At 36.2% G+C, this 18257-nt stretch overlaps 1 protein-coding gene across 4 annotated transcripts; it reads right to left on the bottom strand.

The window, feature by feature from the left end:
* Positions 1 to 216: 216 nt before the first annotated feature.
* Positions 217 to 13861, bottom strand: LOC149966630 (poly(A) RNA polymerase, mitochondrial-like). 4 transcript variants are annotated; one of them, XM_090153597.1, is made up of 9 exons: positions 13720 to 13861; positions 12639 to 13048; positions 12316 to 12522; positions 10858 to 11120; positions 9649 to 9869; positions 8572 to 8658; positions 8371 to 8504; positions 2813 to 3106; positions 217 to 874 (listed from the first exon to the last, which is right to left on the bottom strand). In XM_090153597.1, the coding sequence occupies exons 1-9, from the start codon at positions 13772 to 13774 to the stop codon at positions 281 to 283; spliced, it is 2265 nt and encodes a 754-aa protein (XP_090009723.1). In that variant the 5' UTR covers positions 13775 to 13861; the 3' UTR covers positions 217 to 280. The 4 variants fall into 4 exon arrangements, with proteins under 4 accessions (XP_090009723.1, XP_090009725.1, XP_090009731.1 ...); XM_090153599.1 differs by having other exon boundaries at positions 10858 to 11099; positions 13720 to 13860; XM_090153605.1 differs by lacking the exon at positions 2813 to 3106.
* Between the last annotated feature and the right edge of the window lie 4396 nt (positions 13862 to 18257).

Genomic DNA, 18257 nt, shown 5'->3' with positions numbered 1-18257 from the left:
AAAGTATAAATACAATTGGCTGAAAACAGAAATACTTAACTAAGCCTCCTGTGACAGCTAAATTTTTTCATCCTGATAACCTCCTACACTTCAATATTGATAGGTTTAGTGAATCGATTTGTGCTCCTTATAATATGATGCTTTACTTAGATAATCTTTTTAATGTTGAAATTACAGTGGAGCTCAGTTTTGTTCGGGCATACAACAACAAATTTTAACCAACTTTATACTTAAATTTATTAAGTAACAATACAAATTTAAAATAATATTTTTGATATTTTTATAGGACAGGACAGTAAGTCAAACATGACTCTAAAATTTTTGGAATGTATCCAACTAAAAATACCGAAACACATTTAGTAAACTCTTTACTCTCTGTTACTGGCACCAAATTTATCCTTATTAACTGCACGGCTCCCTTTTTTTGGCGAAATAAATGAACTTCGAACACAAACAAAGGTTTTCCAGATTTTTCAAGTTGTTGTTCTTTTATTAAAGCCAGTGAAAGCATCTTTTCACACTGTAATGGAGAGTTGATAGATGATTCATCTATTCTTTTCTTTCTTCTTCCATTCCATGTTCTGTAATGAGCGGTGCAGCGTAATTTCATAATTAATTCACATTGAGAGAGTTTTTCTTCCTTGTCAGAGATTTTAATTTTTTTACATGGCGAGTCTTCCCCATCAGGGACTTCAGTGTTTTTACAATGATTTTCTTCAAGGCTCGCTGAGCCTTGAGATACTTTTTCAAAATGGTTTTCAAAAATGGTGCACTCCATCATCAGTCCTTCTTGAAAAATATTTTGAATTGTGGTACAGGCCTTTTGCATTAATTTATGTGTAACTTGATCTGAGCTGTTGTCTTCCAAAAATTCCTGAAATTTATTGTAGCTTGTTAATCTCAATTGTTATATTGGATTATTTCTGAAGACAACGTCACTAAAATTAAGTTCATTCTTCCCAAATTTTAGTACAATTATTGCCAAAGCTCAACTTTTATTTAGTTACCAAAAAAACCACTAAAATGAAGCTAGAAAATTATTCTCAGGTGGGCCCATACTTGTAGGAAACCGAATGGAAGTTTATATTCATAAGCCTGATAATGACTTATTTTACCTTTTTCAGTTCATCAATAACCACCCCTTACCAAAAAATAAGTTGGCTAAAAAATATTTAAACTTGGTTTTAAGTAGGTTTTAAGTTGGTATTTGAGACAAATACCAACTTAAAACCTACTTAAAACCTACTTAAAACCAACTTAAAACCAACTAGAAGTAGACTTAAAACCAACTCTGATTTTGCTTAATGGAGGCAACTTAAAACCAACTTAAAACCAACTTGAAACTTGCTTAATAAAGACTACTTAAAACCAACTTAAAACTTACTTAATAAAAACAACTTAAAGCCAACTTGAAACTTACTTAGTAAAGACAACAACATGTTTAGTGGGTGGCCTACCACCAGGGTATTTGCACTGCAGGCAAGTCAATATAAAGGCGGACTGACAGAAGCAAACCTAGGCCTTTAAACCACTTAACAACTACTAAAATATACATATACATACTCCCTTTAAAACTATATATTAAGGGGGGCGCAAAAGCGGCTAAATACCCCGGGCGCCATTTTCTCTCGCTACGCCTCTGCTGGAACAACACTAGTCACAAGCATGAAATGTGCCCGAAATATTCTGTTAAAGAGCGACCCTTGGACGGATCGTTACAAAGTACCCTCGTAGGTTCTTAGAAATATAAATACGTTCTTTGTATATTTGGACGAGCGTAGTTATTTAGTAGAAAAATATTCGTCAAAACATTTTAAACCTTCTCGCGATACAAGCACAAACTTAAAACCAACTTAAAACCAACTTAAAAATAATATGAAATTTTCCGACCACTTAAAACCAACTAATTACCAACTTAGAAAAAATAAGAATTTTCCAGCCTACTTAAAACCTACTTAAAACCAACTTATTACCCCTTTAACTAGTGTCTTGAAATATGCTGGCAACTTGAGCCTACTTAAAACCAACTTAATATCAACTAAAATGTGTAAACCAACTAAAAGCCAACTAAAAACCAACTTATTTTTTGGTAAGGGACGATTTATAGATAAAATAAAAAAAAATTAAAACATTTATAGGAGCGAAAAGAAAATGCATCTTTTTCATAAGGGTCGAGCCAGGGCCGAAAAGGTTTAGTACTAATTTTACACTGACCAACAATTTCCAATTTATATTTCTTCATTAGGTGTGTAATGTCTAATAATATTTATAACACCATAACAAGCTGGGATCAAACTTGGACCATCTTGCTACAAGACAAGTGTTATCCACTCTCCCACCCTAAGGATACTACTTGCTTTTTGGAATAACTTACTAACCCACAATATCTAGCAACATCTTACCAAAAGAAGGATTACAGTGGTAACTAAATTAGTATAACACAAGACCCAATTAGCCATATTTTTGGGTAAGTAAGAAAAGAAAATGTAACTAATAATATTATGATGGTATAATGTTTGATCACAGATCAGAGTTGGACTGACCCATATGCTGGGCCAACCATGTTGGTAAAATGTTTGCTCGCCTGTATAATGGCTTACAGATCAATCTTTCAACTCTTAGACACATCACAATGATATTCATATAAAACAATCTTGAATATCACTGTTTAAGAGCTTTAACACCTATCAAATTAAGATGATCTGTTGATGTTGGGGCAGAGGCTATGGTTAGGTTGGAGTGCTTGATTGGGCTAGACCCATCCCCCCCAATAATGGCTATGGCTCTTAAATATATTTAAAAGTAACCCTACCTGTCTGAATACATCCATCATTTTATCTGTGAATGGAATTGAGAAAATCATGTCATGGTTTACATTATCTAACTTTCGTTTCAATCGATTTTGATTAGAATCGTTGGATGAGAAAAATAGATTCAGCCCACGTGGTTTATCTAAATCATCACTGAAATTATTAAATTCTGGCGACTGACATATCTTATGAGCATCCTCAATCATTTCCAAAAAATTTACAACAGAGGTAGCAGTTACATTCGACGTTATATTTCTATCCAGTTCAAATGGATCTTGAAGAGTAAGTGGAGTAAGCTATTACAAAAAAAAATTTAATTATCTAAATTAAATATTGTAATAAATACTTAAGCATGCAGCAATAATTAATACACAAAAAGAAATAACAAATAAATATTCAAAAACAGTGGCATACAAGTAAAACCATCTTTAGACTAAGAGCCATAGGCGTGCGCACGATAGGGCCAGGGTGGGCCATGGCCCGACCTGAAAACTGAAAGGGCGCAAGCCTTAACATTGTAGGTGCCCAAAATTTCCTAAAATCCACCAAAATAAGATTCTAAACTAGAACAAGAGAAAATCGATAAAAAGATAAGAATGTAAAATACAAGTAAAAAAGTATAGTTATCGGTAACACGCTAAAAAAAATCATTGTTATTTGGTGATATTCTAGATTCACTCCCAGTCGTTTCGGACACGTATTTTATATTTTAATAAACTGTTTGTGAAAATGGCGACTGACCGACACTGTCGTGAAATTAGTCGTTTGGAACTAGTATACTTTTTTTGGGACTCTGTAGCCACGGTCCCACGACTGCGAAAATGATTCGATAGTACATTTTAAACTAGCTGCTAAAAACGGTTTTACCGTTTCAATGCTAGTTTACTAAATGTAGTTCACACGAGCCCTGAATATCAACTAGTATTCGTTAGTACAACGTCGTAACTAAATTAGCTTAAGCGAAATACATGACGACGGCATATTAAGCATGGACTGTAGTTAGGGTCGTCATTAGGATGGGGCAGGGCGGCATTGCCCCCCCAACATTTTTCTGGGCCAAAAAGGTCACGAAATTTTTTATATAATTACATCAGAAAGGTCTTGTTTAATATCATGTATACATTGTTTTCGCTTGAACGCTATTATTTATTTCATTCTTAAGTAGTTCGGCGATATCCATTTACACTATGGAGCTTCAGTGACTAAACATAGTTTTTTTTACATTTTAAACTGGGAAATTTTCGACGTATTGTTTTGTTTTTAGTAGGACTGAGCTGTATGAGGAAACTAACCAAAACTGCGGCATTTTTGGTAGTACCTAGGGCTACAGACAAGTCGGTGTAGTGTATCGCTGTCGGGGAGTTTTCCGAGTTTTTTTTAAGAAAATAAATCTAATGGGATTTTTACCATTGCTGTAGTGTCGTTCAAACACTTCTTCTTCGTGTAACCTGCTCTATCAGAAAAAGGTGCAAGTGAGTGCTTTTCCCGCCAAAACCGAGCCGATACTGCTCGCCAAACCAACGGCCGAACCCTCACCGCATTACACCCAGTTTTCACTGAGTGATTTTTGTGCGATTTTCGTATTTTTTAGCGGAAAAGGAAAAATATCTTGTTATTTTTGCGAAATTCATGTTTTTGCCGCGTTTTTTTCCCCGTAGACATAGACCGATCATATCCAGGGCGGTGGCGCACTGGGAGATGTTAACTCTGATAAAAATGGTCCTATCTCCACCTCAGGCTAACGGAGAGGGTCCAGGCAAACTGGCCCCCTCGGCGGATTGGTTAGCCTGCTGTGGGGCCGCGGGCCTCCGTATGAGGGCATGATGGTCCAGTTTCCCGGCCTTTTGGAACAATGCCGGGATCTCCAGTGCGCTGTGCCGGGTTACTTGGACTGCTGTGTGCCCATCGTTCCTCTTTAGAAGCTCTCTCCAGCATCCACTCTTACTCCCACTGCTGTGTGTGAAGTGGGAAATGGTCCACCCATTGCTGCACCTTCTGCTGGGTTGGGTGGCATGCGTCAAAGGTGCGACCATCAGTAGTAGGGTTCTGTTACCCATGCTAGATTTGTCACCTGTCCGGGATAGGGGGACGCTGGCGTAGGGCACTAAGATGATAGACCTCCGGTGGTATGGTCTTTGTTACTAGGTACACCGGGCTATAAATTCTGAAACACTGTCTCATTTCCTGTACAAGATTTGCAAAGTCTCCTTGGAGAAACCTTCTAAGATACAAATCACGCACCCAGAATCGTCTAGTGTATTGTTTTTTTTTTTTTCAAATAAGATACAATAAGTAAACTTCAAGGGTATTATTAACTTCAACAACTACGTCGTCCTCCATGTTTGTTTACAGACGAGATCATTTTTATTGTTTTTTTTTAAACACGAGACAGTTTTGTTCCGGTTCCGTATGCAAAATTAAAAAAGAATCGTTTCGCCCAGTGAAAACTCACAAGCGAAAAAATAAGGAAAACGGATTTTACGTTTTCCGCTCTTTTTGCGAAATTATATACGCAAAGAAAATCGCCCAGTGAAAACCGAGTGTTACTTCATGAACCAGCGTGTAGAAATAAATGTGTTAAATCAAAAACTAAAATCGGGCGACGATTTTAAAAAGGAATGTCTAAAAAAGCTAGTAATAAATCAAACACGAAAACTAGATACCTGGATTAAAAAGGATAAAATAAAAGGTTTGACAGATCTTTTTAATAGTTAAAATTTGATATTAAGGGATTATGAAAATCAAATTTTAAAAAGTAGAACACGTTTTTTTTAAAGCAACACGCGACAATGTAATTTAGTAAACTATTGGTTTTTAGTCTAGTTTAAAATAAAAAGTACTATAGTTTCGTCACATACTCTACTATACTCTAAAAAAACAATTCTAGCCACATCTATTGAGAAAGAAAGGAACTACACAAGAGCGCCATGGTATTTAATAAGTTTCACAAAAAAGGATAGAGAGCACAAGAGCTTAAAAGGGCATAAAAAATAAGTTGGCCCGACCTGCTTTAAATGCCTGCGCACGCCTATGCTAAGAGCTATGTTTTATTATCCTACTTTCCATCATGTATTCCTGTCAGTGACACAGAAAAGAGATTTCATCGTCTCATCCCCTAAGTATGTTTTCCTGTCCCCCAAAATCATTGGAAGATAATCCAACATCAACAATTTTTATCTATTAATAATAGTTGAAGCATATCTACCCAAAGAATATCAACTACATATATTGATAAAAGTTTTGCTCTTGAAGCACAGGCTGTTACGTTAAATATGTGGATCAATTTCCCTTGTACCCAAATATCTGTGCGGGGGCCAAATTTCTGAAGATCATAAATTGCACTTTGGAAAGTACAAAATTATTATTTAATGATAATTTCAATTAGCAAATATCTATCATTAGTCTCTTTATTATGGTTCTTTATAAAAAATATTTAATACACTTGATTTCTGGTTGGTTCTCATTTTATCATGTAATATATAAATTTCAATGTTTTAGCACATGAAGTTTGTAAATTTAAAAAACCATTTGTCCATAAATATTTAATAACATGCATAAACGTTTGAAAATGCCACAATAAAATGCTTGGCACCCACCAAAAATTCAATTTGCACATAGTTCTTATTTTGTAATTCGAAAGCAATGAACGCTAGTCCACGCATGTCCTAAGGAAACGTGGGCACAATAATTACTAGACAAATGGTCAGCTCTTACAGCTGATGAAGCCACTCATGCACCTTTCTCTGGGCCTTGATTCAAAACAAAAGCTCATTGGATCGAAAATAATTATGTTATGAACAATAAGTAACTTTGCTATAAAGTAGGAATAATGTCATTCCATGACAAATCGTCCAAAGGTATCCACCCTACCTTTTAAGAATTGGATAAAAATTTGCCTTAAGGGTTATTCTCGTCGAAAAAGCCGATTTCCAAATTATTTTTAATGTGCGATAAGCGGATTTTGAGATATTAGCTATAGAACTTTACCAAAAAAGGCCAAAAAGGCCTCGACACCGAAAACCAGGAAATTGATATCTCCGTCCAAACTCGGCATAAATCGTCCCAGTAACAATTGTGATTCTAACTCTTGTAGGGTGAAACGGCCGCCATACTGTATTTTACGAATGGCGGGGTAATATTATTACCGCGCAAGCCCGTGATAAACCAGAAATATAGATAATATACAATATCAAGAGTATTTGCATACGTTATAAGGTTTTTTGATAAGATATTCCGAGATTTACACCGAACTTGCGTCCGCCATATTGAATCCAAGATGGCGGCGGTAAAAAGCTTTGGCCTATAATTATCCCCTATAGCTGTGAAGTATATTCATCAAATTTCAGCCTTTAATTGTTATGATGATTTATAATAAAAAGTACTGCTACTTCATGGAATTTAAAGAATGATTTTTATTAAAATAAAATGATTGGGAGCTTTCGGACCGTAGTCCTTCGTCAGCCGCTACAATATGCCTTTAATCTCAAAGCATGAAGTCAGGATAACTTTAAACTTTCCCCGACCGTATTTTCCAAATAAAATCTAGCTTGACCACCTGTGACCACTTTCTCATGGTGGGATTCATGGAAATTTTTCAGGGGCTGTTCAAACCGATTTTAGGAACACATTGCAAAAGATAAAAATTCTATTGAAAATTTTTCTAGTTACACCCCTTTTTTAATTTAAATCGACTGGACTAACAAGATAGGTATACAAAGTTCCATATCTCTAAAACTGCACGAGGGGTTGTACAAAATAATTTATTTCTAAAGAACTAAAAATCCTACTCTGGGATTTTGATCTTTTCGACTAAATCATACACAGGGAATTCGAAAAAAAATATTTATATTTCACTAAAATTGGGGTAACAGGTAAAGGTCAAATTTTATTCTGGTTTTTATAACAAAAATGCTTTAAAATAAGCTTTATCCCATTAAAATCGGACTTTTATTGACAGAGATATCAATTTCCAGGTTTTCGGTGTCGAGGCCTTTTTGGTTTTTTTTGGTAAAGTTCTTTAGCAAATATCTCAAAAACCGCTTATCGCACATTAAAAATAATTTGGAAATCGGCTTTTTCAACCAGAATAACCCTTAAGGTAGGGTGGAAAATTTAAAAAAATTTGGTCGATTTGTCGTGGAATGACCCATTAGTAAGACATTAGTAATTAAATAATCAGTAGCACTTGTGGTTAATTTAAATGCCACTCACTGCTTGCTGGCATTTTATTTTTGCCAAGCTTTTTTCACTATCGTGACTCATCTAAAAATATTTTTAATCGGCTAAAGCTCTAGGTCTCCTACATTTATCATTTACTTAAGAAATGTTATACAAACCCACAGAACTTGCAAGTTCAACTTTTTTTTATTTTTGGTATAAACTTAAGTTAATGATGTAATGTAAGACTAAATCATAAAATTTACAATGAACCATTTTGGTAGTTTTAAATTTACTTGCTTAAGCCCATGATATTGTGTTGTATGGTATTGTTATCAACACCGATTTCTTTTTAAGGTCTGTCTCTGATATCATTAGTAGTCAAAGTAAACAATATTACTACCTTGAAATCCTTGTGCAAGACCAACTCTTCTTTCAGTTCATTTCTGTTTGTAATTTTACCAGTTTTAGGACATATTGCATTCATTGTGAAATCAAAACTAAAGTAGAACTGGTAAAAGCCCTTTAAAAGGATGACTGAAAGTTTACAGTTAAAATTAAATTTAAAATATTTCATGAACAAACAATAGTCCAATATTATTACCAATATCATCTTTGTTTTGTGATTTAGGTAATACAGCGTAATCCTCACAAAAGGCAATGTTATATCCTTCAATTGTATACTCTTCATCTGAAAACAATTACTAATATCAGAAGAAAATAGGGGGGAAGTACGTTTCTTAGGAAATTTTGGGAGGCGTCACTTTCTCGATTTTTTCGCGCCTTATTTTAGAGCGGGGGTTTGGCAGGAAACGGCGAATGGTTACACCAACTGCTTAATGATGTAAGTAAAATGGCAAAACTATTTTGTGGGCTAAAGTTCATCAGCCTCTCTAAGGCTTACGGAAAATCTGTAAGCCTCAGAGAGGCAGATGAGAAACAGACGACAAAATTTAACTTCTCTTTAGAAATTTAATTATATGTATTCAAAATTTAGATATGAAGTATCATCCGAGTCTAGGTTTAAGGTTTTTGAAGATACATATCTGGCCGCGCAAAGCTTTCGTTAGTCTCATTTGATTTTGGTAATGCACCAATGAATTCAATAGTTTGCATAGTTGAATGTTCGAAGACATTTTTATCACCACAGTCTTGTGAGCTGTTTGAGTTTGGTCATTACTCACTACATGTACTGGCAGTCGGCTAGCAACGCCAAGGTTTAATTATTCGCTAGTGTTTGTAAAAATTTCAACCTAACTACTTTTATTTCTACCTTTAAAACCTCTGGTTTGGCAAATCTGGTCTCTTTTTACTCAATCAAAAAAATTGCATTTAACACTCTTATTCATCCTTAATTAACTAAATTAAGTACCATAATAGTACACGAAACTAAACCCAATCAGATAATCTGTCTCGACTCTCGAGTCTCTCGACATTTTTCGCCAAGTAAATAGTCACTAGTTCATTTGATGACCATTGGGTGGCGCCACTACGGAAATTTCGAACGATTCTTTCCCTCTCTCTGATTGGCTAAATTTGAATTTCTTTGTCGCGAGTCTGGTTTTTAGGGACAAGGGTCGCTTTGCATGGCCCAAAGCTACAGAAATGTACTTCCCCCCTATTTTCTTCTGCTAATATTGAAAAGGCATAACAGCTGTTATTTTAATAAAAACAAACATACCAACCAACTTCTGGAGAGCTTCCACAGGTAGCACAACAGGTGGTTCACATTTTTGGAGGTAGAACAACACTAGCCACGTGAAAGAATAACTTGTAAATTTGTGTCCGGACCCTAATAAATCTTTCAGTTTTGCCCAGTATCTCAACGTCAGCAGTAATGGACGTACTCGTACATCTAATCTCCCATAATGCTTCAGTAATTTAGTGTTTTGTATCGCAATTCTGAAATCACACAGTTGGATTAAATATTAACTCTCCGAAATATTTGAATAAAAACTGGTGAAATACAAGTGGTTTGGAATAAAAACTTTTGGCAGATTGCTACAAAAAATAAATTTCTAACTAATGACTGCTGTGGTATCCATCTAAGATTTAGCTAGTTAAAAACCTTGTTGAAAAATATTGTGGATATTATCCTATGGTTTTGGCTCTTTTATTTTCTTTTGGATTTATTTAACTTGCTAGAATAGTAAATTATTATTAAAAAAAATTTACAGGAAATACTAAAAATACCACAGATATAATAAAAGTGTTTCCCGAGGGGTAAGACACTCTGCGAACTCTGTGTACACTGCCGTACCTTTGACAGTACTAAATGGAACTCGAGAACTCTTGAAAATACGTACCTTTAACAGTGCTAAATGCACGAACTCAGTGTACGGATTATCTGAGACTGTCTTACCCCTCGGTGTTTCCATAGGTGTCATTTAAAAAAAAAGTTTTTTAAAAGGGCTATCAGAGTTGAGTTTTGGGGCAGTTGTGAAGGCTGGAACAGGATAAGTAGCTTAAGAGGCCTGGCTAGTAGTTCATAATAATAAACTATTGTTCTTTGTAAGTTAGTCATTTAATATCTAAGTATCAGCCTAAATGTTCATTACATTATGGTGGCTGATGGTGAGCTATAAATTAATCCTGAGTGCTTATCTGAATAACCTCTACAGATTCTCTTTAAATGACTTTGGACTTATATATAGCTTATTTAAAGTATAGGTGATATAATTCAAAGTTTATTTTAAAGGATCTTCGAGGAACAGATCTAACTATTTTAGACAAAAATTGTGTAATATACTTTTTAAGAATATGAATCAAGAAATCACTTCACAATAATGAACTAATCATAGCAAGTATACTTAATTTCTAAAGGGAAAATTTAAGTTTTTATTTTTTATTAACTAGCATATATAAATTAATTTAATTTTGAATAACCTACTTTTTATTGAAGCACATATCACAGCTTATTCCAAGATGAGTGTTCAAAAACCTTAAAATAGGGCAACGTACGCTGGGTATTACCATAAGTCGAGCGCATTTAGGAATTTTGCTTATAACTTTTTTAAGAAATAAAAGCATGAGGTCGTTAGGTAGATTTAACAGTTCATCTTTACTAACTTTCCCCTGTTGGACATCAAGAACAGATGGAGCATTTGACAATGGTGCTTTATCTACTCTGGCCTTATAAAAACAAAAATGCAACTAATAAATAAAATTAGGCTTTGTCTTTTTTGGTTTAAATACTGTAATTAATACATCAAATTCCTCAGCAAAAATGTTTCTAAACTTTGGCATTTCTCTGCATACTGCTTGCTATACTCGCTTGTTTGTTGCAATCTTAGAAAGGGCAAAATTATAGTACAGTTTTGACAAGATAATACTTAGTGGTTGAAGGTTCCATTTATGAGTGTACCTACATGTGTTATCTCAATTTGTGTAAATAAAGTCAACTACATTTCTTAAAGCAATTTCTCTTCTATATGTTATTTAAAAGCAACTCTCTATGAGAATTTTTCTCTTTCTAGGATTGCAACTGAGTATATTCAGAAAATACTAAATGATAAATTAAGGCCTTCTTATTGCATTTACTTACTATGCCATTACAGGGATCTACAGGCTAAATACATGGCATGAGATCCTCAAATAAACATGGCCATAGTTTTGTCTTGGCATGTGATACTTGCTCTTTTCTATTGGCAATCAGTACTTGAATTAACGATTAACTGGGTAAATTTTGTTAGAAGCATTTGAAATTATCCTAATAATCGATTGAAGATTTATAAAATCAATTTTCTGTTAATTATTTTAATGCATGTTGTCAAAAACATTTTTCGTTGCCATGGCAAAACCGTAGCCCATTGCATAAATTCCCTTTAAGATTTTTTAAGTTACATGAAGGTCTACTTACCACCCGAGTTAGAACGAAAACTGAGATAACCACCTCGGGTAGTCTCCTTATTAGAGAAAAAACTCTCAATGTCTTTTAACCTGTTAAGCAGTTTTTCTTTCAGGCATCTCTCCGGGGGGGGGGGGGGGGGGGGGAACCTCCCCCCCCCCCCCGGGAGCTTCCCCTTTTTCCGACGCCACTGCCAGGCGTGTCTGGGAAACCCCCCCGAAGAAAATTTTCTGAAATAAACACTGCTGTTAAGTCCATTAACATTTGTTTGCTAAATTAACTAAGAAAATAATTAGTTATTTCAGTTACTAAGCTTTTTTCATCTAACTTTGTAAAAACATAACGGGAAATAACCAAGCAAGTATGAGCCAGCCTCGACTTATTTAATATATAATATTAAGTCACGTAAGAGAAACATTTTATATTTAAATTTTTGGTTCAATTTATTTTGTAGAAATATCTATTCCTTATTAGTGCATTTAGGAAAAAAAATAAAAATACTTTTTTTTCTGGTATATGAATTGTTAAGTCCATGTCGCACCCTTTAAATCCATAACCACTTTCAGATGACCCATACACAATAACTTGACACCCAGGAAAAAATTTTTGCAGTGATTTTTCTATCATTTTAGCAAAGTTGGATCTATTCATCATTTCTTCTCTTGAGAGAGTTACAATCCATGATATTTGCAGAAACTGGTCTTTAACCTAGTACAATAAAGATGGGACACAAATTTATAAATTAAATAGATAATGGATGTAGACAGACCATGTTTATTTATTTACACTCTCTACAAACATTATTATATGAAGATTCCACTCACAGATTTTAACTCTTGTAGCTGTTGGAAAACTTTCAAACAATTATTTTCAAATTGCTTGAACTTTTCTTGAAAATTATTTGTGGGAGAGTTGGATGGATCCCATACTCGTTGTCTTCGTTCGGAAACCTTGACTAATTTCCCATTTAGCTTGTGATTTTTATGTGTAAGGCAGCTTTGCTGAGCTTCCTTGGTTAAGAATTCAACAAATGCGAAAAAAGCATTTTGCTTATCTAAAATTATTTTAGAGACTGGTCCAAATTGGTTAAAGTAATTTTCCAACTGCATTTCTAATATTCCATTTGGTAATGCCGCAACATGAACTGTTCTTTCAGCAGAACTTTTCAAGGATTCAAATAAACCTTCGTTTCTTTTATGTTTCTTTCCATCATAGTGTGTTTTCTTATCATTTTCTAAAAAATGTGCCAGTAAAACAGAATGAGTATGTAAAACTACGTCTTTAACTTAAAGCACTTTTTTAGGAACAAAAATGAGAGTATGATGCTAAAATTACACGGAAAAATAACTGCCAATTAGAAATTCTACAAAATCATGGGAAACCAGTGATTTCACAACTCGAAAGATATAACAAGATACACAAATGGAGTATAATGATATATATCTATGTTGCATCATTAGCCGAAGCTACGAGTGGCTGGCGCTAGTTTCATTAAAAGTTTATAGACAAATTTTCAAAATTTAACAGAAATCAAGTTGTGTTTAGGCAAAAGTCTCATTAAAAGGATCTACCTAAGTGAAGATACACGCATTCCACTTAGTCAGTCCAGATCTCATTTTTGATAACTTTCACTGTATTGCTATATTATCTCTCAAATAAGTTTGGGGTTACTTTTTTCTACCATTACAAAGCTAGTGGACCTTTTAACTTAAGTTATCAGGAGCCCCCTACATAATCTTGAAATGGAATCCACTATCCTTTAAATAAAATTTTATCAGACCACACCAAGGATGATGGCATGTGCTAAAAAAAATTATTTCAATTGAGTGAATGCAAACTAAACTTAAACTAAATAGAACTAGATCACAATTTAATGACTACCATTTAATTTATACTATTGTATACCTGTTAGTAAAGAAATTTTACATATTTCGCAGAACGTTATTTTTGGTTCTGACATAGTTTATAATTTTAGTAGTCTAAACTGAGAAATATAATAAAGAAATTACAAATACACCACCCTCACAGCATGGAGGAATGCTCACAAATTAATTAGTTGAAAATTGGCTGCCTAAAGATATTAAAAATTTCGAATTTACAAAATTTGAGGATAAAGTGGAACACACGAAGGCAATTATGGATTTATCCATTCCTGAACCATACTACGAACGAAAACGAAATATCGTTAAAGGGGCTGGAAAGTGGGGTTTTGAAATCGTCCAGTGACGTAGAATCTCCAAAAAAATCCGGACCCTGCTTTATTTTCTTTATTCCCCGCTTGAGGAATTTGGCTCTGACGGAGATGTTTTGAAAATAGCACGGCCAACTTTGATCACGCGCTGTTCGCGCTACTACGGCCAACACATTCGTCGAAATTCCGCGAGCAAGGATTTTCCCCCTATAAACTGTACTATAATGTGTAGGAGTTCAGCGCCACGCTCGGTGGTTATATTGTCTTCAATGTAAAAACTATACTAAAAATAATAATCCGCTAGGGGCGCTGACGTCATACACATCTTTTGCTCCTAGGTTAACACAGAAACGTCAACGAATGAGATGGCCGCTGTAGCGCGAGAGATGCGCGAGAAATCAAAGTTGGCCGTGAAAATAGTGAGGAGCGACCCGCGAGAGAGAGACTAGTGAGAGGTATTCATACGCGAACTAAGATATTTGGGCCTTCGTGGACGTGGTTTTGGTTCTAGTATTTTCATATTTATTTAATTACAATGAACGAGTTTAATTCAAATAAAAAACGGAAACGTGATGATACGAAAATATCTCTTGTTGGTGAATTAGATAAATGGGAAAAGGCAAAAGAACTGTGGTTGAGTTCTAAGGTTTGTCAAAATGCTCCAGTGAAACCAAGGCCCTTAGAAATTGGCTTCTATTCATCTAGCGTTTTTTTACAAAATTCGATGAAACTCGCAAATAATAATTTAAAAAATTACGAACACATTACTACCAAAAGACCTTATCGCTCAAATGAATTTTTCGTTAAACATTTGTTGTTCACTAAACTAAATCTCATTAAAGATTAACGAATAATTAAAACTTCCTACGAGCTCAGCTAACCCTAACCAAGACCACGCTGGATTTCGTCATACAAAAATCCCAACACAGCGGTGCCTGTTTACGTCTTCGCGAACTTGAGTAAAAGTAGTTCTACCATAGACAATAGTTCTACGCGCCAAATTTCGTTAATGACGTCACGGATGACGTTTTTCAAAACCCCACTTTCCAGCCCCTTTAACAGAACACTTTTCCATTTTACTACAAAAAAAAAGACAAGGGCTGTAAGAAAACAAAAATAATTGCGTTGTCCATTTACGATCTGCTGATTTCGACACATCAAAGGATCGAAATTGCTAACGCACTCGGATTTAAAATTTTTGTGTTTCTGTAAAGTTCAAGTTTAAAGTGCTTTAGCCTTCGAAACATGTTCCATTTCTAAGATTTCGGTCACAGCTTCGGAACTAATCTCCAGCAGTCAAATAGAATAATCTGAAGCCGAAATTGGTAGACCAGTTTCGAGTTATATCCGAGCGCTCAAGAGCATAAATAGCACATTAAAAAATTGATCCGAGCAAGTCCGAGCGCGCCAGTTGAACATGTTTATGTTGATCATCATGATCTTGGGCACTGCTGAAGAGAGTCAAATGGAAAACGCAACTATGCAGAAATTAAAACAGTTGGCCAGTGAGAGAACCGCTCCCCTTCTGCATCTTACTACTCTTCAGATCTTTGAACTGCGTGAATAAAGAAAGCAATCCTGGCCAATAGAAATCGGAGAAATAACTAAAGCGATTTTTATAATATTTCGGTGCGCGCTGATTAGAACCGTACCTTTAGCCTGTGCTTTTCGTTGGTTGGCGTACGACAGAAACGTCATCTCCACCACGTCTAACTAAAAACTATCTCTCCCAAAATTCCAAAATAAAATGGTGTTCTCAAGCCAGAGGTGGGCAAACATTGTGAGCGTTCATTTTTGAAAATCCTCTCGAAATGAGTGAGCACTTCAAAAACGAAGGTCGGTTGGTCTTGTTAAGCGAGAAAGAGAAATTGAGCCAGCTCAGGGTGATCGCTGATTAGTTCGCTCAGTCAGTGATTTTTCACGGCGCGGTGAACGAGATAGGCCGATCGAGGCGCTAGCCTGCTCAATTTTTAGCGCCGCTTCCCCTAGCGGCGGGATAATTCGTTCACGAGAAAGCGCTGACGGCGGGCTGAGTAAGATCGTGCCGAGAGAAGCGCTAGTTTTTTAACATTGGAATTTCTCATCCCACTGAACGACGGGGTAGACTGTTTCCCGGAATTCGCTCAAAGCGCTGTGAGAAAAAAGTTTCATTTCTCATAAATTATTTCATAAAAAACTGCATTGAATAAAAAAATCGACAATAAAATATTATTTGTATAATTTTTTCTCATCGCGGTGTGAGCGAATTCCGGAAAAAAGACTATCCCGTCGCTCAGTGCGTTGAGAAATTCCAATGTTAAAAAACTAGCGCTGCTCTCGGCGCGATCTCACTCAGCCCGCCGTCAGCGCTTTCTAGTGAACGCATTATCCCGCCGCTGGAGGACGTGGCGCTTCAAATTGAGCAGGCTAGCGTGTCGATCAGCCGATTTCGCTTAACGCACCGTGAACGATCAGTGACTGAGATAATTTCACGGCGCTCGGCCTGAGCTGGTTCAGTTTAAGAGAGAGAAAATAGCATCGCCAGTATTGAGCACTAGCTTACTTGATCACTCAAATTAAAAAGGTCTGAGCGTTCATTTCAGAATTCGCTCACAATTTTTGCCCACCTCTGTCTCAAGCATAGAAATCTCATAGGTAACTAGAATGCTGCCGTGTAACTGGCAAATGGCCCAAACGCCGTGGCAGACGACGCCAGATCTCAGCCAATCAGAGCTCAAAGAGCGGTTCTGCCAAGAATTTAATGTCACCGGAGAGAATGACGTCATCTATCTCCCGCTATAGTAACGGAACCAAGGAGGATTATTATCCTCCTTGGCGGAACCACTCTACGGCCTCTCATTGGCTGAAGGTTCAAGGCGAACTGGCGTCAAGCTCGGCCGTGGGCGGCAGCATTCTAGTTACCTATGAGATTTCTATGGTCTCAAGCTCGTTGCTAGACGCGTTTTATTGAAACCCGAGAACGCGTTTTTTTTCTCGATATTTTGAAACATGGTTTTTTATTAAAAGTTTAGAAATGATTCGAAACTGTTACTAAATCTTGTAAGAGTAATTAATCAAACGAAAATTTATCTTTTCATAGGTGAGTGTTAGAAATTCTAAATAAAACAACTTAACTAAAACTGTATTAGCGTGGCAGGCCTAGGCCTAACGGAAATCTAAACTTTCAACGGAAAGTGCTGCAACGCCAATAGCAATATTTCTATATACTTAAGGGTCTGTTGGTCGAAACATATACGGCAATTTGACAATCGACTTACCAAATGGACAACAGCACCCTACTTTAGAACAATGCGGCTTTTGGTGCTTACTATTTATCATTTAATAACCCTGATACACAAAGATATGGTTTCTTCCATACAAGACGAAAACCACAGCAACCTTTTTATGTATATTATATACCGTATAATAAACCTGATTCACAAAGATATGTTTTCTTCCATACAAGACCAAACCACAGCAACCTTTTGATGAATTTCTGACTGATCTAGTTACGAAGAACCAGTGCTGTGAATTTGCTGACTTGAATGATTCACTGATCTGATACCAAATGTTGGCAGGAGTGATCAACCCAGATCTGCGCAGAAGGCTTTTCTCTCAGAAAACCTTATTCTGAGCCAGGTCATTGCTATCTGTGAAACAACCGATACCTCAGCTCTCATGCTGACCAGATACGGGTTACTAACCATCATCCTCTTTCGGCTTGTGCTGCTTGTGCAAACGCTATACATCAGCGTGACTCTTGACCAGGAGTGTCTACTATGCGCCAGTTTCGTCCACCACAATCATTGCATCTCCGTGTCCAAAGTCAGAACAGGCCGTCTATGCACAACGTCCTCCATACGACCACCAACATCAACCACAACCTTGCTATACCATATCAGAGAAAACCTGCTCAAACTGCGGTCTACGTCACTTTGAAGTTCTAAATGCCACAATCCCCTGCAGCACAAAAGAATTGTTTCAGAGTCGGGCCGACGTCGACGAATTATTAAAAATCTGTGGTCGGCCGACTGTACTATTTTGAGTCGAAATGTCCTACCCGAAAAAGGGTCGGTCGACGGTCGGCCTACCTTTAACGTTTGGCTGTATGCCAACTTAAAAAAGTAATCCCATGTAGCAATTTGAGGTCGGGCCGACGTCGACAAAAAAGGTCGATCAGCATGGTCGGCCGACAGTTGGCCGACCTTCCTTTTTTTAGTCGAAATGTCCTAGCCGCATATGGAGCCGACAAATATTGTCCTAGTAGAATAAT

The sequence above is a fragment of the Leiobunum rupestre genome, chromosome 1 (genome assembly GCF_980474605.1).
Source record: "Leiobunum rupestre chromosome 1, qqLeiRupe1.1.hap1, whole genome shotgun sequence".
Classification (NCBI taxonomy): Eukaryota; Metazoa; Arthropoda; class Arachnida; order Opiliones; family Sclerosomatidae; genus Leiobunum; species Leiobunum rupestre.
Note: the sequence above shows the minus strand (reverse complement) of the source record. Positions and strands in the feature narration are given on the sequence as shown.

Bases quoted from the DNA above. Each gene is read 5' to 3' on its own strand.
- LOC149966630 (XM_090153597.1), bottom strand. From the start codon at position 13,774: ATGTCAGAACCAAAAATAACGTTCTGCGAAATATGTAAAATTTCTTTA. The intron at 13,049-13,719 runs GTATACAATAGT...CACATTTTTTAG, and splicing joins TAAAATTTCTTTACTAACAG to AAAATGATAAGAAAACACAC. The intron at 12,523-12,638 runs GTGAGTGGAATC...TTATTGTACTAG, and splicing joins AGCTACAAGAGTTAAAATCT to GTTAAAGACCAGTTTCTGCA.